At 42.2% G+C, this 22366-nt stretch overlaps 1 protein-coding gene across 1 annotated transcript in view; it reads left to right on the top strand.

Annotated features, from left to right (window-relative positions):
* Positions 1–3898: 3898 nt before the first annotated feature.
* Positions 3899–22366, top strand: part of LAMA3 (laminin subunit alpha 3) — a 126314-nt gene continuing 107846 nt past the window's right edge. The window contains exons 1-2 of the mRNA XM_068932364.1: positions 3899–4199; positions 10647–10799. Of these exons, the coding sequence (XP_068788465.1) occupies positions 3909–4199; positions 10647–10799 (444 nt within the window). The 5' untranslated portion in view covers positions 3899–3908. The remainder of the gene's footprint in view (positions 4200–10646; positions 10800–22366) is intronic.

Genomic DNA, 22366 nt, shown 5'->3' on the forward strand with positions numbered 1-22366 from the left:
ATTCCAACTGTATAGGGGATAACTTCTCTTTTAAAAAAGCAATGCGGTAGGGTCCTCAAATACTGTTGTACGAGAAACTTCCACAAGATAAAAAAGATACTGCCATCAGAAAAGCAGAGACCAAAAGGAGCTCAACAGAATGCATCTGTCCTGTTGCAAAGCAGTGAACGCGTAGGACTTGCCAGCACATAAGTGTGTGTTGTACTACTTCACTGCTAAACCAGACTGTGTGCAGATAATCTTATTTTAGCTTCGGTGTACTGCAATCTGCTTTTAGTAAAACTGGTGAAAGTCTATTTATAGATACGAGCTGAGTAATAACTGGGCATAAGCACTTATGACTGGAGGTGATAAACGTCTTATTTCTTGGAAAGAAGCAGGGAACCCAATCTGAGCTAGAAATGCTCTGGTTGTTATTTACTCTCTGGGCTAAAAATTTTCTTCCCTGATGAGAACTCTGAAAGAGTTCAGGCAGCTTTGCAGGAGGCCCCTTTCATGGACCAGATCTGTAGGACTGGCCTCAACATAAATGCCAGATATGAGACTTTCATAGGGCGACAAGAAGAAAAATTTAATCTTTAATAATGATTACTGAATAGAGATTCAGATCGATCTAATCTGAAAGACTTTCTAACCACCTGCTGACATATTGATTCATTATTATCTCGAAGAAACAATGAATTCACACATCTGGTGAGGCAATGTAGTGAATGTGGTGCCTGCACAGGAATCTGAGGTTTTCTTCCTACCTTTTCTACCTGCTATGCGCAGCTCACATAATACAGCTCACAGGTCCTCACTCATGCTAATTTCCCTGTCTCTTAGGTTCTGGAGTACGCGGTGCTACCTTGCAATTCCTTTGGTAAATCCTATTAGGCAGGAGCTAAATATTAAAATTAGTATTAGTCATCACGACTACTTTTTGATGATCTCTCTTTTTCATTGCTAGTTTCTGATCTATAAGCTCAATATGCCAGGTCCTAATTACATTTTGAAATGGCAGTAGGAGATGTTATTTTCAAAGGAGAAAATCCTCTATAGCACACACCAATAGAAACAGAGAAATTACGTTAGCCATGCTATTTTGAGGCAAACATCCTCGACTTCAAATTTTAAATACATTCTTAAATGCATGTTTTAAAATAGAAACAGTGAGCACAAAGAATGTTCTATACATAGCGTAAATCCCTACTAATGCAACGCCATCTGTTTACATTATTTTATTTACAGATTCAGAAACAATTTCAGTTGCCTACGTTTATACAATAAAGTGCTTCACACCTACCAAAGTAGATGTACCAAAGTCCACTCCTTGCAGGCAGAAAGAAATAAGGAAAGCAAACCTTATAATGGCTGAGGGAAAAGGAGGGAAGGACTCACTGGAAGGAAAAGAAGAAGGGCAGGTAGCTGAAGAAGTGTATTTTCTACTGATAGGCACCATCTTATAAATGCTGATTCCTGAGAACTGCCAGCTAATAAAAGCTTATCTGTGCTTCTGGAGCCTGCAATTGCAGCCAAACGACGACATGAGAGGAAGATAAAGTAGCATCCCACAAATTATTGATGCTGCCATTTTTTAAGGGTGAAGTTCTATGTTAGATAGAGTAAGCTAACGCTCAAAGAAGTTAGTAAGCACTTTTCTGTGAGCTTCTACTGGTTTTGGATTTGGCTTAAAATGGATAAAAAAGAGACATGGAATTCATACATTCGGAGACTTACATGCCAGAAAAAAATCACTCCTGTCAATCTTTCACTTGCAGGCGATCCTTACTCTACCCTTCTTTCCTGTGGTCCTGAAGCCCTGCAGAAGTCAGGCGAGACTCGGGGCGGCGCAAGGTCACGCTGCAGCCTGCACACTACTGACAGAACGGCAAGACCCATTTCGGTTTTCCATCTGCTAGTGACAGGCCACTCTGCCCTTGCCATCTCTACACATACCTCTGCGCTCCTGCTCCGGTCTGCTGCCCTGCATACATTCTTTGCTCTGACTTTACATGACTCTAGTGTCACTATTTATATGTTTTTGTCACTTTGTCTTTTTATAGCTATCGAGTTATTGAGCACCCATTTTTGGAAAGCCGCTATGAACGATCTTTCTAGTTGTTTTAGTTTTGACTCAGAGACAAAGGCTGGCATAATATTTTTCCTGAACTCTGCACACATCTTTAGCTATCTCTGGAGATCTTGCAACAAAATATAAAAAGTGACATCTTACACTCCACTTCTAGAAAATACAATGAATAAAAGAACTTTTTTCCCTTGAAGTACCCAAACGTTTGTTTTTCTACCAGGAACACACTCTATACAGTTTTTATTCAATTTGATTTATTTTCTCTAACAATAAAGAGGGCAAGAACTCGCAGCAAGTTAATGGATAGAAGAAGGCCTGTGCAGAAGCATGCCTGCTGTGTACCTAAATGCCACTGAAGTCAGATATTTCCAGATCTCGACTTGTGCCTGATATACTCCAAGTCCCTTAGGATTCAACAAGTCTTCAAGAAACAGGTCGAAAACACCAGTGGATATCCTTTACAATAATGCAGGATTTTGTTTAATGGAATACTTGAAGACAGTACTATTTGTGTATATTCAAACCTCTCATAGTCCATACCAAGTGGTCTGTTGTAGGAAGTGATATGATGGACACGTGCCATAAGGTAATTTCTTTTTCACAATGTCACAGTTAGAAAAGGAGGATATTTTCAAGTTGCTCTAGCAATTGGAAATATTTACAGATAGAATATCCGAATCTGATACATAATTTGCAGTATGCTACATTCAGGAAAGCTGACTTTTTCTACGGAGGACACAGACTTTGTCTCCCACTAATGTGCTCCTATGGTATTAAGGCCATCGTGGCACAAGGCCAAGGGTGGTGATATTTTCTTGCAGGCAAAATCAGTAGCACGTGGCGGGTGCTTCCTGAAACAGCATACTGAGGATCTCCCTTACTAGCGCTGTGTGGCATGTAGCAAAATCCTTATAAAGTTATGAGATACTTCACTACTCACATGAATCACTGTTAAAATATTAGAGGCATGTGTAGCTAAGTATATCTTTGTGCATGATTCCTGCAAATTTCATTAGAAGTGAGCACTGGATGTGTGAGTGTGCACTGGGGGCACAAATGTAAACGATACAAAACTTAGGAGAGCAATGCTGTTAAGTAGTGGAACTTGTTAGAAAAATGACATGGCTCTTAGGCCTCTTCCTCCTTCCCCGACCTCCCCCCAACTTCTGTGTTATCCAAACCCTGTGCCAAACACCTTCAGAAAAGACAGGGGGTTTATTGTCTGCCCTGGATGAGCAGGAACCACCTTTGCACAAAGAATCAAGTGCACTTGCTGTGCTTTGCAGGGCAGTGCCCTGGACTGCACAACTTCCAGCAGCGTTGGGGAACTGATAACGGCAAGAGCAGCTGTCATGTCCTCAGCCGGGCTGAGCAGGCCGCCTCTGCAAGGACCTACAGATGGAAGCAGGGTGCATCTTGTAGGGAGACACCCTCTGTGCTAGCAGAAGCCCGGGAAGCCTTCATTTTATGGTACGTTTGGCGGGACACGGCCCCTTAAAAACATTAAACCGCACGTTTATTGCGGGGGCGGGGCGGAGGGGGGGGAGAGAAAGCTGGCCCTGAACTGTGGGTGCAGAGTCACCTCTCAAAAGAGGCCTGAAGCGCTCGGCGTCGGGGTCCAGACCTGGGGTCCCACCTGCGCAGAGACCCCTCCCCGCCTGCCCCGCTCCGCCCTGGCCGCGGAGGAGGGTGCCCCACGCCGCGCCGCTCCGCCTCGCCGCAGCGAGCAGCGAGCAGCGGGGCGCGGGCCGAGCGCAGGCAGCGCCTCCCGCCGCCAGCCCGCCCACGGCCGCTATAGGGCCGCCCGGCGGGCGGCGAGGGCACAGCCCCGCTCAGGATGGCCGCGGTGCGGCCGCGGCGGAGCCGCTTGGCCCCCGCCGCCTCCCGGCTCTTCTGGGCGCTCTTCTCGCCCCTCTTCACCCCCTGCGCCGCGCAGCTGGAGCCCACCGACTCCGGCGGGCTCGGGCTCAGCCTCCACCCGCCGTATTTCAACCTGGCCGAGACGGCCCGCATCTGGGCGACGGCCACCTGCGGCGAGGAGGCGAGCGGCGGCGGGAGGCCGCGGCCGGAGCTGTACTGCAAGCTGGTGGGGGGCCCGGCGGCTGCCCCGGTGGGGCGCGCCATCCAGGTGAGCGGGGCGCGGCCCGGCGTCCGGCGGCCGCCGCGGTGGCGGGCCGCTGCCGGTGGGAGGCGGCCGTTGGGGCGCGGCCGTTGGGGCGCGGCCGTTGGGGTGGGGTCCCCTCCGCCCGCCCGGGTGGCGCGCAAGCTGCCCTGGGCCCTCCACAGGCGGGGGTGTTGTGGCCGTGGCTGTTCCTCTCGTCCCGCCTTCCCCCCTCTCTCCCTTCCCCTCCACCCAGCGCTTGGACAGCTGAGGGTTAGTTGGAGACCCTCAGATGTCTGGTGGTTTCAGCGCTGGGGCTTTGATCCTGCCAGATCCCTTCGGGACTCTGGAAAGGGAGTAGAGAAGATCGCAGGACAGTGAGGAGGATGATGGTCTCTGCTAGCAGAGGATAAGCCCATGAGCTGAGTTTTTTGCCACTCACAAAAAAGACAAAACAAAAGGCAAAGCTCCCAAGAAAGGGTTAATGGAAATGTATTTCTCCTTTTGTAGAAACTTGTGTGAGCATGTCTAGGTAGAGGGTCAGGAAGGAGTAACAAACGCATCAGGCTCTGTGATGTAGTGAGATAGATGTTCACTGTCATTTCCATCACTATGTTATTTAAGGGGGGACTTTCCTAGAGCCTTCAGACCTTCTAAAGCTATTTTACTTATATTCTCTCGTGGTGGGATCAGAGGACAGCTCGAATGGAACTGCAATATGAAAGGGATTTTGAAAGCTTTAAGGTCCAGTCTGTGACGCCAGGCAATACGGGAAGAATGCAAGTAACTTTTATTTTTTGGATCTTGGAAGAAGGGTTACTGTTTGTAAGTCTTATGAGGTGTTTATATGTTTTAATATTCAAATAGCCCTTGAGATCTGGTTTCAGAAGAGGTTCTAGTAGATGAGAGTTTATCTTCTTGTTTTTCAGTGGGGGACAGATGCTCAGGGGAGGGAGGAGAGGACTAAGAAGGTGCACTATATATACTCTTTGTCGTGTGCCGGAAGGGAGCATGCACTGTCATGCAGCCTGCCATCACAGTTGATTAGGCAGTCGCATCCAACGCTGTGTTTTGTCCTGAACTTCTGTCTGTAACGCCTGCCTGCCTCACCGTGCAGTCTTCTCACTTTACCTTCCCTTGTAGGGCCCTCCATCATTAAAAGCTCAAAGTGCTTCGGAGATGCTTTCTGGATGAATAATATGCAGTTTTACTAATAGGAAAACTGGGTCACAGGTGTTAAATGTTTAGGGTTACAAAGAAAATCTGTGATGATCAGGAAACTGCTTGGTCCTATGTTTCTAAAACATCTCTGCAGTTTAGGCAACCATCCCTCCATGCCAAACGCAGCACCCATATTTGAGATTGCCTGAAACAACCATGCCGCCAGATGAAGAGAAACCCAATCAACTCTGCCACATTCCCAGCAACACACTATAGCCCAGTGCTGGAGAGAGATATCATACTAACATGCCACGGAATATTAGAAATCACAGTATAACAAAAGTCAGCAAAATAAATAGCAAATAAAGATGTCAATAAGTAAGTGGAACAAAGCATGTTGTGTGATACATTGCCACTGTGTGGGTTTTTTTTTAACTCTTCCCTTTATGTGCTAATACCCAGTTGAAGTGAATTCATTAGGTTTGCTAATGTAGGAAGAGGTTAGAAAAGAGGGGAGTTCCTCTTGTTAAATATTTACCTTACAGGTCTTAGGTTAGAGGGCAGTTATGGTTTGTGCCTGATTCAAGTTCCCAGGATTACTGATAGCTCAGTCATGGCACAAGAGAGCATGTTGCGACCCTTTCAACATTTGTGTAAATGTGGATACAGCTGTGTCTGTCCAATTTTAACAAAGCTCCATTGAGATGCATAACATGAATACTTCTGTAGTTTACCAGTAGTTGTTGTGGTTCCAGAGGGGTTGGAAATTCTTCCAAAAGGCCAGGGAAATCCAGCCATGAAAAATGCGATAACAGCACAATGTACATATTATCAAGCCATTCCACCTCTCAAGTTCAAAGACACCGTTAATAAGAGAATCTCTTTTTGTAGAAAAATGGACAGAGCTGTATTAAATTCTTACAGAAGCTGAGCTTACATTAAAGGATTTAAATCAGCATGAGTATTCACATGCTCTTTCTTAAGAGTCTGAGAGAAGATCACACAGCTTTCACATAAAGTTAAAGTGATAGCTATAATAGACACTTTAGCAAGCCAGTTCCAAGTTAAAGCAACACTGTACGCTCGAGTCACTTACTTTTGAGGTATATACAAAGTTGGATTGTGTCTGTCACTGTACAAATATGGACACTGGGAAGAAGGTATGGGGAATGTTCTTCACCTCTTCTTTAGTATTTCAGATAATCATGAAATGAAGGGAGCAGACCATTCTGTTGTCAGTGCTATCACAAGCACTTAAAATAAAACAAAGAGAAGAACAGCCCAGTTTCTGCTGCTTCTTGGTCTCTTCGGTGCACCCTGTAGTTTGGTGATGCGTGTTTTAATGAAGTCTGTAGTCCCAGGCAAATCTAGAAGGAGCATTTGGAAGTTGTTTAGAGCTTTTTCCAAGGGCTGATAGTAGACTGGACAGTCCCTTCACATACAGCTCAACCACACGGTACAATCTGAAGCTTATGCTGTGCTGAACACACACTGTAGAAAGCAGTATGTTTCCTTAGTTAGCATGTTGGCAAGTGGGACAATCACTTAAAAAGAACAATACTGAGTGAACAGATGCACCGCAGTGCAGAACATTTCAGCAGCTCTGAGGGATAAATGGCATGTCTGGTTCTGTCTGCAGATCTATCGAGAGTCATGTGTGGGTGTGAACTAAAGTTTAACTGCATACCTGTCCTGCCCTGCCAGGTAGTGCAAAACTTCTAGGTATTAAATTGTGAACAAATCCCTCATTGTTGTAGCTTTCTATAATTTACAGGTGAGACTTTTTCTTCTGGGGTCTTCTTGGGTGTCATTGGTCCACATTGGTGTGTTTCAGCAAACTACTTTATGCAGTTACAGTGTTGCCCTTCACTCAGGAGTACCAAGGGAAAGGAGGTAACAAGGTCACCAGCCAATGCACACCTGCCTGGCTGATGAACTGCAGCCAAAATCAAACAGTATCTCAAGGCACAGGCTCCTGGGATTGAGACATCTATAGCAGACAGGCTGAGTACGGCATGCCTGCAGATATTGCCAGTGGGAAGCAAGGGAGACTGCTCTGTTCAACAATTTCTTTCTTTCTTTTTTTTGTTTTGCTGTCTTGTTGGCAAGTTGTCTGGAATGTGCTTTAAATAACTGAAACTCCAGCTGTTGCAATGAAAGTCTTTGAATTATGTGTCAAAAAGAAAGAGAAGAAGGTGGTATCTTGAATTCAGATCAAGTGCTGCAGTACAGAGAAATAACATAGGTGTATGTAAATGTAACACTTGCATTTAATACTCCTCTTTGTTTTCTGTTCATTTAGCCTTTCTTTGACGTTGTTTCCATACTAGAGTAGCAGCAACTGTTTTCTCTGTATTTCCAGCCTGACTACAGTCATGAATTTACATCTAATAACTGTGTTTTGTGCATATTATAAAACTATTTAAGGAAGCTAGAACTGTTGCAATATAGATGACAGAACTCCAACTTGTGTTTGTCAGGAAAATCTTCCTAACTGTAAAGATGCTCTGATGTGGTGGCAACTGCAGTCATTAGTGCATAGATTGATTTCTCAGTGTATTGATCTTTGCAGATGTGACACACTGTTCTTAGTGGTTGTAACAGAAATTGGCAACGTTGCCTGTAACTAGCACAGGCTGACGTGGTGTCTACTGCTGCTGACTATGTCAGAATCCAGTAGTGTCCTGCCATAATGTAGTTGTTTGTACAAAAGTCAGCCAAATCATCTTCTTTAACAGAGCTGGAGGAAAACCATATTATAACCTGATCTGCAGACATAGCTAACCAACATAGGTACATGAGGATTTAGTACGTCTTTAAACAACTCTGAATTCTCAAGAGTTAACCCTTAGCCAGGCTAACAAGGACAGTGCTGAATCAGAACAACTCATGCTAGTCATCTCCTCTGTAAACAACAGCATATTTTGGGATTTCCACAAAAGCAGGAATGGGACAGGACCAGATGCAGAGGCTGAAATTATTACTCCTGATGCAGAAAATGCAGAAATACTCAATGAACATCTATGCTTTGTATTTGGAAAGACACAAGATGACGTATTTATATCACATGAGAATGATGAAGTAGTTCTGAATCCATTAGTAACTAAGGAAGATGTTAAACAAGCTTTATGAGATAAACATCTTATAATCAGCAAGATTGCAAGGCTTGCACCCAGTAAGAAAGAAAGAGCGCTAATGCTATTCCGGTTATAAAAGTTGGCAAGTATGATTTCCCTAGTTACTTTAGACTGGATAGCCTGACATCAATCACAAACAAAATAGTAGTAGTCACGTGGGATTCCATTAACACTTAAATGGTAGGAGTATACTTAAGGCCAGACAACATGGGCTATGGAGACAACAGAATTGTCAAAATTTTTTTTCATTTTTTGATGGAACCTGTTCTGCAGAGAAGGACCTGGGAGTCCTGACGGACGACAAGTTCACCCTGAGCCAGCAATGTGCCCTTGCGGCCAAGAAGGCCAATGGGATCCTGGGCTGCATTAGGAAGAGTGTTGCCAGCAGGTCAAGGGAAGTGATCCTTCCCCTCTACTCAGCCCTGGTGAGGCCACATCCGGAGCGCTGTGGCCAGTGCTGGGCTCCCCAGGACAAGAGAGACATAGAGCTACTGGAGCGAGTGCAGCAAAGGGCCACTAAGATGATGAAGGGACTGGAGCATCTCTCCTATGAGGAAAGGCTGAGGGAGCTGGGCCTCTTCAGCCGGGAGAAGAGAAGACTGAGGGGGGACCTGATCAACGTGTACAAGTATCGGAAGGGAGGGTGTAAAAAAGACAGGGCCAGACTCTTTTCAGTGGTGTCCAGCGACAGGACACGAGGCAACGGGCACAAACTGAAACACAGAAAGTTCCATCTGAACGTAAGGAAAAACTGCTTTCCTGTGAGGCTGACTGAGCACTGCCACAGGTTGCCCAGAGAGGTTGTGGAGTCTCCACCCTTGGAGATATTCAAAAGCCACCTGGACAGGGTCCTAGGCAATGTGTTCTAGGTGACCCTGACCCTGCTTGAGCAGGGGGGGTTGGACTAGATAATCTCCAGAGGTCCCTTCCAGCCTCAGCCATTCCGTGATTCTGTGAAAATATGTTTGATTGACAAAAGAAATGGTGCAAATATGACATACTAGACATTTAAAAGAAATTTGATGTAATATTTCATCCTTATTTAAAAAATGAATCCAATGTAATGTCTGCACCTCACAAGCTTAGGTTAAGCAACTGTCTGACAGATATCCAAAGTAACCATTGAGGGGATACTACCATTTAATGAATATGCCATTTTTCTAAGGCGATTCTACAAAGATCTGTGCCTGACACTGTTTAATGCTTCTGTAGCTTATCTACTCCTGAGAAGACTCTGTCCCCAGTGACTGAAGTAGGATGTGAGTGGGATAGTGAAAAAATCCCTTAGTAGCTGATTTTAACACTTTAGCACTAATCTTAGTAGAGTGTCAAATGCAATTTCTTGAAGATGAAAGTTCTCTCTGTGGAGCAAGCCAAGATATCCAGTTAAAAGACAATTAAGTTTTCTGAAGATTATTCATCATTATTATACAGAACAGTACAATAAGCTGTAGATACTGTCAGAGAGAGATCATCAGGGCATCTCCAGAGTCTGGCTTTTATTGTGGACTGAAAATTGGGTGGTAATTTCTGCAAGTGAAGATACAATAGGATTCTTTAATTATTCTTAAAGGGAGCGCTCCACTTTATCCATTACATTCTCCGTAAGTGTATATTTTCGAGGAGTCTCTGATTCAGCACATATTACATTGACATGAAAAAAATGAAATCAGTATTATAAAGTTATAAAACCAAAATTATAAATGAGTAGCAGATATAGTATTCTTATTGTTCTGTTAGTATCAGCCTATGTGCATATAACAATATTTCACAGTGATATAGGAGAACTGAGGATAATTTGAGCCTTGCTTTTAATCCAGTATTAAGCATCCTCGTTTCATTAATTTCCTGCAGAGAGCCTACAGGAGTAGATATAGTTAATTTCACTAAAGTGTTAGTATATTTACTAATAAAAAAAAGATTTATTGTAGTTTCCTTACAGAGATTTTTGACATTTTTTGTTTTGCAACACAAAATTTAGTGTGTATCCAGGTATAAGTGTATATTTTAATTCTGCATCATTTTTAGATAAAAACCCAGAAATAGACTATATAAACAGAGGAACAAAATCTAACCCCTCTTTTAGCCAAAGCTCTATTTTAGAATCTCAATTAACAGCAGCATCTGCAGTGCATAGGTTTTCAACTGACCATCTCTTCAATGTATTGTGTTTCAGGGACAGTTCTGTGATTATTGCAATGCTGCTGATCCCAGCAAAGCTCACCCGGTAACTAATGCGATTGATGGAACCGAGCGCTGGTGGCAAAGTCCTCCTCTGTCTATGGGCTTAAAGTACAACGAAGTCAATGTCACTTTAGATCTGGGACAGGTGAGTGCGTGAGCTACTATTTAATGTTTGATCATTTTCTGTATTTATATAAAAGCTTTACAATTGCAGGGGGAATGTTTGAACTGATGATTTTACCTTCCAATACCATGCTTTTTTGGTGTGGGTTGTGTTCTGTTTTTACTAATTTAACTTTACTAAAGTAATTAGCTTCCTCAGAAATTTTGATGAGGGGGGTTCTTGCCATAGGCATCACACTGATTCAATGACTGCGTGCTTTCTTGCCACAAACATTCCTTAACCTGAGGTTACAGAGGGGAATGGCCCATTGAAACTGGGACTCTACCTACATTTTGTGTAATCCTTTTCCATGGGTACACAGAGATTTCATAGTCTCATACCATACACATGTTTTTAGACTGATATTTGGAGTCTGCTTTTGCCTCAGGGGTCTTTCTGGTTTCTACAGCAAGACCTCCAAGATAAGACAGTTCCTTAAAACAGAAAAATATTGATAGAGTAGCCTGAAAGAATGGGACAGCAAAAATACTGTGATATGAATTAGAAGTATGACTAGGAACACGAACACCCAGATTTCTCCTGCAGGCGATAGGTTAACAGTAGAGACTCTGTATCTGTAAATGAAGCTTTTAAGTCATAAGGCCAGATTCTCAGCTGCCATAGTTGGGCACTATTCCAGTGAAATTAGTTATGCCCTGCAAGTTCACACCAGCTGGAAATACATGGCTATAAATACATATTGGGCTGCAATATATATGTATTTTTGAACAACAGTAACTATTTACTGACGCTGATTATATAGGACAGGATTTTTTTTTTTTTTAGTAAGCTTTCAAGTTAATTGACAGGAAAGGGAGAAAAGCTAAGGAAGAAGTTAGTTTTGTTGTGAGACTTGGCTGCTGTTTTGCTGGGGATCCAGGTGCAAATTGTTTTCTCCCTGAGTGCTGTGGTTACCTCTTCTGTTAAGAGTGGTTAATGCACCCATCCCTCGCATGACTGGAATGGTTCGCATTTGGAGGATATCTTCGTTCTGTGGTGTTTTTGAAGCCGTCCGGTGTACTAGCAGTGCAGAAACACAAGGCAACTTAAAATTGAGATGGGGAGTTTCAGTAGTTAAACTAAACTGCTGTGATTTTTGTATATATATTGATTGAATGACTGACGTGCCTGTTTGTCTTGATTTTTTTTTTCTCAATTGTACCATGAAAGAAAGGAGAGCTATTCATATGCTGATTAATCTTTGGGCCACAGCATCCACATTAGCCTAGCACACAATGATCAGATCTATCTCTGAGTTACATTGCTCTTTGTGGTGCAATATGCTGTTGATGGCTCTGTATCCTCTGATGCTTTGCACTCCGGTGAAGGGAGTTGTTCAGTCATTCCTTCCCAGTGAATTAGAGAGAAATGTGTCTGGCTCGCTGAGCATAGAGAGCAAGGGCACTGAACAGACAGCAGGGTGCTATGAGTAGCATGGGAAGACAGTCACCTCCCAGGAAAGCAGGCCTTATCTTCTGAGCTGCTTGCAACCATCGTGGTTTCTGCATAGGATGAGATTGCAGGCTGACGTCTGTAATTTTCCTTGCAGTATAGTCCAGGATATTTGTGGCCCGCACTTAAATATCATCAGAATCTGTGTAGCACCCGTGAAGCTGTTGCATCCAAAATTACTGACTCCGCTGTGTATTTGTATGTTTCTTTGGAGACCTGCTGACAGACGCTTAATCTTTTCTATGTTGAATAAGCTTCAGAGAAATCTCCTCCTCTGGAGGGAAGATGTGAACTGAGTGCCCTCTTCTCATTGGATGCCTTGGAGACTAGCTGATATGTGCTGAAATTCTTCTAATGATTAAAGGTTTTCTGGGAAGGAGACCATGTGTTTTTCTTTAGTCTGGTACCACTTGGAAAGGTGACTTCAAGCTCACTTACATGGAAGCGAGGGAAATGCAAGACAAGAGGTCAGGATGACCGCAGGTTTTGTGGTCAGGAAGGGATAAATTTAGTTGCTGAATGGACAAGGGTTTAGTAGGATTCATGGGTTTTTTCATTGCACAGACTTGATCCCATCTGTGAGTTCAGTCAGTTAAATCTTAGCGTCAAGATCTGTTTGAACTTGAGATTTACTCTTAACATTTTGCTTTGTATTCTCACACCCCAAATTCATGTTGTTGTGCATGGAGAGTTCGAATAAAGTCCCTATGCACAGTGCTAATAATAAAGAAGAAAAGTAAATACTATGACAGAGTGAATCTACCCAAGCGAATAGGTAAACATTAAGACCAAATTCACTCTACCTTATTTCAGGGACCTGAAAATTAAGAGCTTAGACTAAAGTTTGTCATGCAGATTTTCTCAGTAGTTAGCAGAGGGAGACAGATATTTTCAGAGTTCAATTCACTCTTAACTTACGTGAAATTAATGGGAGGTTTTGGTTTTGTAGGGAAAAATAAATGTGCTTAAAGTTAAATATGTGCCTAAATATCTTGCAGATTCACAGGCTGTAGTACTGAAAAGCTGGAGAAGACACAGTTTTCCTCACTGAGTAGTTGTCCCATTCTCTATTTTAACACAGAACAGCTTTTTCTGCAAACAAAATATGCAACTTACTGACAAAGAACAAAGTACTTTTGCAGATGGAGAAGCAATGACTAAGTTATAAGTTGATCATCAAATATTCACAGTTAGAGGAAGCAGAACTTAGCGCAGTGTCAAAATCTTTTCTTTTGCTGCACCCCTGCCATCATATCTTTAAGACTAAGAGTGGGGTCCCAGTGGAGCCTTTTGTCGGTGTTTAGAAGACAGCATTTAATTAAATAGTTGCACCATGATGAAAGTTTGAGAGCTGATTAAAATGGAGCTAAAACAGAACACCCACCCACGTTTGTTTCTGGTTCACAAGGACTAGGGATGGTTTTGAAAGTCAAAACCCCTCCAGGATCCTAAATCTTTCTGCTAGAAAAGTGCTCATTTTGTTTTACTTTGTAATATGAGAAAAAGCAAAAACCTTAAAGCCAAAGCCCTGCTATATTTCGCTTTCTGACCTACTGTACTTTAGTTACATTTTCTAATCAATCACAGTCCTTTTGAATAATAATTATAATGTTGATCCCTGAGGCAATCTCTCCATCCTGATAACATACATACTTATACTGTGGCTATTCCTGACTTGTTTAAAATATCTGGATCACATAAGTTTCGCTTATTCCTTTAATTGGTCCAGATTTTCCCAACATAGTCATCAACATATTTTATACTTGTGAATCCAGAATGTCTGCCTGAAGTTCATTGACCTTCACATGACTCTCTGGATTGCCTAATTTTAGCAGGTGTGCCCTCATCTTTGGCTTTCTTAATGCTCAGCAGATATTACATTAATATTCCCCCAGGTATTTTGCTGAACTCAGAAGATGAAGGTTCAGGATAGCATGATAGTGCATGATGAAAATTAAATCTCTAATTGTTACACTTTGAAAAATGTAGTCCACAGTTGTTCATTGTTGCTTTTAGTATTGATGCTGTTTTTAGTGTTGTTTCTGTACTATGCTTTAGTGGCCGTAACGTAGTGCTCAAAGGCTGAGAGTCAAAGACTTTGTGTACTAATATATTACAGAATTTTTATGTGGTGGTGGTATGATGATATTTTTAATTAGCTACTGTCATAAATTGAAGGCACACAGTGGAATTGATGTCCAAAATAGTTCTCTCTGCTCTTTGCTCTCTAAGAGAAATAAATAAATATACTCACAAATGGCATACACTCTTTTTTCATTTCCGTCTTGATGGGAGAAGGGATCTGAAACTGTTTTCTGTAGCAGTTTATTATCTAGATGTGAAACACGTTGAAAAAAAGCCACTGAATCCTGATTTCTAGTTTATTTGTCAGTGCTGGTGTCCAGGAATTTTTAGAAAGCTGGCTATGTTGTAAAAATCCTTCATGTCTCGTGCACGTGATCAGATACTGCTTTCGTTACGTACAACTTAACAATAGTGTTGTTTTCCATATTGTTGTTTCCATTCATTTTAGATTTTTTTGTTGCTTCAGAAATGAACTCCCTTCTTTGTGCATGTACATGTAATATACATGGCTCATCCTCAAGTTTTCAGAACACATGGAATATCTAAGGAAAATGGCTTGTGATAGATCTTATCTTCCATGGAAAGAACTATGCTCACTTCATTCATGTCTAATTTTGATTGTTCTGCTCACAGTATTGCGAAGGAACATCTACCACTTCAAGAATTCTAATCCAAGCAAAAGATTTGCACAAAGCAAAATGGGCTTTTCCTGAGCGTCTTACAGAAAGTCCTTGCTTTGTGTCTTGCTAGCTGTAGCCTGCTCTACAGTGAGAATACAATATGTGATGAAAGTAATGCTTTCAACAGATGAAATCCTCAGGCAGCATTTGAGATGGGGTCCTTGCTTGCATACTGATTAGGAAAACATTTCAGATTTTACTTTTCCATTCTTAGACTTGCACCTTATATGAGCAGTACCACTGATCAGCAAAAACATGAAGAACAGTTGTGAAAACTCTCCAAATAGTTGTGCTGCAAAACAGTGATCATATATTTATTGTGCTTTTTTCAATATGCTGCTTCTCCATGTAGAAGCTGAGTATTTTGTGAGTATAAATGCATGAACGTTGAAAGAGGCAGAGAAGCATTTTTGTTCTTATTGAAACAAAAGCTGAAGTAGTGGAAAAAATCAGTGATTTTTCCAAGGTCAATACTTCTGATCTGCAGTATGGTTATATGCAGGAAATCTCAGCTATTAAGATAGCCTTTGCTTTTTATTGTGATCTTGGTGTTACCAAGTTTTGCAGCTAAATAGCTAAATTTACTGTTAATCGGGGTTCACACCACTGCTTGCGCGCGCACACACACACACACACACACACACACACACACACACACACACACACACACACACACGCACGCACACAGTGGAAAGGAAGGAAGGAAGGAAAACTCCACTGTGAACTTAAGATCAGTGGTATGAGCTGTGGATGACATGAGGCATGTTAGCTGCTGATTAAAGCATGTAAATGTTTTGCAAAAAACCCTTATAGTTTGGCAAATATTCTGAGTTGCTTTTGTACAAGATATTTATTATGAATTTAGTTTCTATATTTGATAGCAATCCTTTATGTGCATAGCTTAACAAAGAATATTTGTTGAGAATATTAATCAGCTATTGCTAACTGTGATTATTAAAAACAATTGTTCTTCTCTTACAAAAGATCTGATATCATTTGCTAAAATAGATCTGAAGTTACAATTAGTTTAACTATCCTTGTCTAAAATAGAAAGTGTCCTGTATGCCCCTTCTCAGGGGAGACTGTCAAGTGGTGGTAGATTTATCACAGTAAGCTGCGTTGAACTGGGCCTCTAAAAATAGTCATTGCATTTATTGTGCTTGACTATTGTAGATTTTATATTACAGCTGACTGAAAGTAGACCCAGGTCCAGTGTGGAATTGCAGAACCTCTGTAATACTGCCCATGAGTTCTACAAATCAGCCCATGGGAACAGCCAAATAAAGCTTCTGCAGCCCTACAGAATTGCCCCCACAATGAAGCAGTCTTTCCTTGGAACCTCTGCGGAGCTGGTGCCCTAGTAGCACTGATCCTGCTCTAGTGCTGTGATTCCCTTTGGGGAGAAAAGGGAGCTTCTAGGGCTGAGGAAGGTCCAATATTGTTCCTGCAATAACCAAAAAATGGGATGCTAGCATCATAGAGAATTTTATATTACTTCATGTCAGAGGAGAGCTCTCCTCTTTCTAAAGGAGACCTATTTATGATCATGCCACAAAGCACTGTGCTTTGCGGTTAGTTGATTTTGGTTCATACCACAGGAAGCTGAATCCACTTCTTGTGAATGCTAGATTTACAGCTTCAGCTGATCAAATAGCTGTCTGATAAATGTTTCTAGAAGTTCTATCAGGTGGTGTATAATCCATTTATTCCTCAGTCACATAGCAGCAACACATTTTGAGGGGAGTTGTAATCCAGTTTGAGCCAGTTGTAATTAGGGAAGTACTCTAAATACAGCTTTTTTTTACTCGTATACTTTTCTTTAATATGTAGGTAATAGGTTGTATTTTCTTGAAGCTTTGATTAAATGATCTTTTAGATGGCTCTGCAATTTTTCTTTTGTTTGCATTAATAGCTCTAGATCATTGTCTTTGAAATGTGTACTGGGTATTCAGAGATCTTATTCTTGAAGTGTACGGAAAAAAAATTAAGGCTTACTCTGCTCAGCTTTCCTGACACTATCTTCCTCTGATTCTTTTGCAGCATCTTTAGGAAGGGTTTAGGAGACCCATCGCTTCTGGGTCTCACTTCCTTCTCAGCTCTTAAACTGTGAAGCTACGTTCTTTGACACAGTGTCTGTACATCTCCCACCTCCCTTCCCATGACCAGTCGGTCAGGGAGCAGCAATGACCAGCTGTTTCTGTAGGGGACAGGGAGCCAAGGGCAGTAACATGGCTGGCAAAGCAGGGGCCTCGCCAGCCAGGACCCAGTCCCACTGTACCCGAGCGAGGAGAGTAGGGCAGATCCAGAGACTGCAGCCAGTTTCCACCAAGAGTGCAGATCATCTGGCAAGTCAATGATGATGAGGCAGGTCCAAGGTCAAGCCAGGAAATGAATCCACAGGTCAGGGTTAAGATCAGGTCCAGTGATCGCTGGACAGGTCTCTAGTGATGAGGCAGGGCTGAGGTCAAGTGGGAAGTTAACCCACACCTCTGGGGCCCGTATCAATAGGGTCTGGGACCAGGCTCAGCTGTGGTTGAGCTGGGGACCAACACCCCTACATCATAGCTCATGCAGGGAGTGAAGGCCCAGGGCTGACCTTAAACAGAACTCCAGAGCCTATGGGCAGTGGCAAGGTGTGGGTGGAGGCCCCAGGTGAGGCTGGTCAGGGCCTTTAAAGTCTATTAGTGCACTTGGGGCTCTGATACAGTCCTACATAATACGTTCATTCTGTGAGATGTTGTCTTAAGTAGCACACTTTCAACTTAAACTCAATATAGAAAAGTAGAACCTTTCCTGTTACCGTTCAACCCTACACACTTCCCTATGTTTCCGTTTAGTGCTGACAGTACTGCTCTGTTCTTTTTTCTTTGGACTGTAGCTTTCATAAAGGGATGTTTATCTCCTGCATAGCTGAGGTCTGAATCCTATAAACCTTTCCCATATGAATAGTTTCAGTGTTCTGTGGAGAAAGAGGCCATATGTAAGTTAAGAGCATTGAGCTGATCTTTGTCCAGTTCCCAATGGAAACGTGACTGCATGAGAAATTTTAACATTATAACTGACGCTAATTGATGTACTTGCCTGTAGTCTTTGCAAAAAAGACTAAGACTGAATGAACCCGGACAATGGACTACCCTTTCATTTCTGAAAGTGTTTCTTCCAGAATACTGGCCATGAAGTATGGAGAAATTCTTCCTTCTGGCCCTGCACATCAACTGTGATAGAAGGCGGCCTCGACATCTCCAATAATGTCAGTGAGGCATGTTCACAGAGATATCACACTTATCTAGCTAAGTAAAAGCGTAGCTTTTTAACATCAGTGGTTAATAAAATGAAAAAGTAATATGAATACTGCACATTCAGTGTTAGCTGAACAATTTTGGAAGTCCTGTGCTTATTGGTGGCTCCTGTGCCCCAGACTGTGAGGCTGACATGCAAGGAATGACTTCTGTATGGTACGCTATGTGTCTCCAGTCACTGCCATTGTTTACATGGTGTTAGCATTGTTATATATATATATATATATATATATGTAGTCAAACTGTTTGGAACACATTCAGTGGATCTAATATGTCTCACATACTACCCACATGGACTTTTCTCTGCACGTCTGCGGTAGCTACTTTTCCAGATATCCAGAAGTGTAACTGGTAACTGCCAAAAAGTCCAGTTCAGCTCTCTCTAGTTGGCATTTTTTATATTACAGTTTTGTCTGCAGAATTCATTGTTGGGGACTGCCAAATACTGATTGTCAGGCGTGATTGTTAAGTCTCTGGGTAAGCGTGGGTGCCCTCAAATCCCACTGAGAGGTTACTGAAAAGAGGGGGTCTTCCCTTGATTCTCATTGCAGCCACAGGAAAACAAGAATCACAGAATCACGGAATGGCTGAGGCTGGAAGGGACCTCTGGAGATTATCTAGTCCAACCCCCCCTGCTCAAGCAGGGTCAGGGTCACCTAGAACACATTGCCTAGGACCCTGTCCAGGTGGCTTTTGAATATCTCCAAGGGTGGAGACTCCACAACCTCTCTGGGCAACCTGTGGCAGTGCTCAGTCAGCCTCACAGGAAAGCAGTTTTTCCTTACGTTCAGATGGAACTTTCTGTGTTTCAGTTTGTGCCCGTTGCCTCGTGTCCTGTCGCTGGACACCACTGAAAAGAGTCTGGCCCTGTCTTTTTTACACCCTCCCTTCCGATACTTGTACACGTTGATCAGGTCCCCCCTCAGTCTTCTCTTCTCCCGGCTGAAGAGGCCCAGCTCCCTCAGCCTTTCCTCATAGGAGAGATGCTCCAGTCCCTTCATCATCTTAGTGGCCCTTTGCTGCACTCGCTCCAGTAGCTCTATGTCTCTCTTGTCCTGGGGAGCCCAGCACTGGCCACAGCGCTCCGGATGTGGCCTCACCAGGGCTGAGTAGAGGGGAAGGATCACTTCCCTTGACCTGCTGGCAACACTCTTCCTAATGCAGCCCAGGATCCCATTGGCCTTCTTGGCCGCAAGGGCACATTGTTGGCTCAGGGTGAACTTGTCGTCCGCCAGGACTCCCAGGTCCTTCTCTGCGGATCTGTTTTCCAGCAGGTCAGCCCCAAGCCATGTACTGGTGCTTTCCTCCCTAGGTGCAGGACTCTGCGCTTGTCTTTACTGAACTTCATAAGGTTCCCCTCTGCCTGTTTCTCTAGCCTGTCAAGGTCCCTCTAAATAGCAGCAGAACTCTCTTGTATGTCAGCCTCTCCTCCCAGCTTTTTATCATCTGAAGACTTGTGGAGGATACACTCTGTCCTACCGTGCAGGTGTTTAGTGAAGATGTTGAATAGTACTGGACCCAGTATTGATCCCTGCGGTATGCCGCTAGTTATTGGCCTCCAGCTGGAATTCATTCCACTGATCACAACCCTCTGAGCTCAGCCGTTCAGCCAGTTTTCAATCCACCTCATGATCTACTCATCTAGCCTGTACATCATTAACTTGCCTATGAGGATGTTATGGGAGACAGTGTCAAAAGCCTTCCTAAAGTCAAGGTAGACAACATCCGCTGCTATCCACTCATCTACCAAGCCAATCATTTCATCGTAGAAGGCTATCAGATTGGTTAAGCACGTGAATCCATGCTGACTACTCCCTGTTACCTTCTTGTTCATGTGCCTGGAAATGGTTTCCAGGATTAGCTGCTCCATCACATTCCTAGGGATCAAGGTGAGGCTGCCTGGGCTGTAGTTCCCTGGGTCCTCCTTCTTGCTTCCTTTAAAGCCTGGAGCGACATTTGCTTTCTTCCAGTCCTCAGGCACCTCTTGCAATCACCATGACCTTTCAAATCAAAACCTTTCAGCCTTTTATAAAACCTTTCAAACCTTTTAATGAAAATGTGCGGGACTTGTATTTCGTTTGAATAGTTTTGAATTAGTTGAATTAGTTTAGTTTGAATATTTTGAATAGTTTGAATTATTTTCATGGCCTGATCTCTGACAAAAATCAGTGCCATGCCTAAGTCTTGAAGGCTTCGTTACAGTGAGAAACTTAAGGGTATGTGCATGCCTACACTGTTGTAAGCTGAGAGACTCATAAGAGGGTGGAATCAGTGGCACTGAGGTGTGTTCTGGAGCAGGTGCATGAACACTTTAAGAGCTCTTTTTTGTGAGCTAAGAACAAGTCTCACTTCCTTGAAATCCCACTCCTACATTGGTCCACATCTAAGAAGGTTAGTTTATACACTGAATAGTCATCAGACTTCTGCCTCTTTCTCACTTTCTTCATTAGTTTGTGCTGCAAGTGTAGTACGGACACATGTCTACTAATAAAGGATATATTTTGCAGACATGCTCCAGCTTAGGGACCTCACTGTCTTCTGGGTAATGTCCAATGCCAAACATAGTGGCATCATTCCAGATGACATCAATAGGAAGCTTACAAGACCGATTACATTATGTCAAGGGAAGTTTTGCTGATATAGGTGTGTGTGCTAATACAGTTTGAGGAGATGTTGTCCTGCATGGGAAATATCCATCCTGCTGAAAACAGCTGTTCTCTGTGCTTTTAAAATTAGGTTTACGTGAAGAGGGATCATTGTGGTAACTCTTGAAAACTGCAGATTGTCTTAGATAGCTGGTCTACCATACTAAAGTCTACCTGACTTTAGTTTTGTTCTTGTTATTACCACACTCCAGAAATTTTTATTCTTCATGAACTAAAAAGGGAGAACAATTGTTAATCTCTTCCTACACGTACTGCATAATGATTGTTTGGATTATACTGCATTTTTGTTGCGTAGCTATATATGTTCAGCATTTAATGAACAAGTCCTTTCATTAGTATTCTGTTTCGGGTTTATGGTGATAGGATGGAGAAAAATATGATGTACTTTTGAATATACACATCTAACTTTCTTCCATTTGCAGATGTATTTAGGGTTCAAGCAGATCTTGGAAATTCCTCTATTTAAAGCGTTGTGTAAAATTTTAAGGAGCAAATGGAGAAAAATTTTTTAATAAATCTTCTTATAATTTTTGTAATACTCATGAGGATGCAATGTGTTGCAGGAAGTTTTCTTTCTGTGGAATTAAAATAAGTATGCATTCTGTTAGATAAAGCATTTATTAATAATAATGATACAGGGTGATTCCTATTCAATTTAAATAAAGTCTTCTAAGTGAGTCTTAAATTAATCTGAAAGAGTTTTTATAGAAATTGTCTACCTTTATAGTGTAATATTGGTAATTCACAATGAATTGTCATTTGAGTTCTCGAATAAAGAAGACATTTTACTCATTGTATTGGATGATTTTTGTTGCATTTTGTCTGGATATTTGTGAACCTTCAAGGCCACTGCCTGCAAGAACATTTCTAATCTGAACGAATACGAACAAACAGGAAAAGTCACATAAATATGGAAGTGGTTAAAGTTCCAGTTGTGGACAATCCATGAGATTTGATCAATGCTGCTGAATTACAACAGGATATGTTACTGGGAAATGTATAGGTCTATATATGCTATTTCAAGTACGCGTTTCCAGAGCAGATAGTTTCTATTATCAGAAACAAATGATGTTTCTATTTTTAAACGCATTTCTTTATTCATATAAGAAAACTGTAAGGATTTTAATTAAATCATATTTCAGATTTTTTCCTTTTTTTTTTACAGTGAGAACTAATAACTTGATAATTGCATCAAAAGAACAGTTATTTTTAATGCCTTGTTACATTTTCAACACTCCATTTGAAAAATGGTGCCTTTCTGTAGTGAAGGAAACTTAATTAAAAAGTAACCGAATAGAACAATTTTTCAAATATGAAGACACGCATTTCCTTTTTTTGAAACTTAATGACTGATAAAGAAAAACAGT

Source organism: Struthio camelus, chromosome 2 (genome assembly GCF_040807025.1).
Source record: "Struthio camelus isolate bStrCam1 chromosome 2, bStrCam1.hap1, whole genome shotgun sequence".
NCBI lineage: Eukaryota > Metazoa > Chordata > Aves > Struthioniformes > Struthionidae > Struthio > Struthio camelus.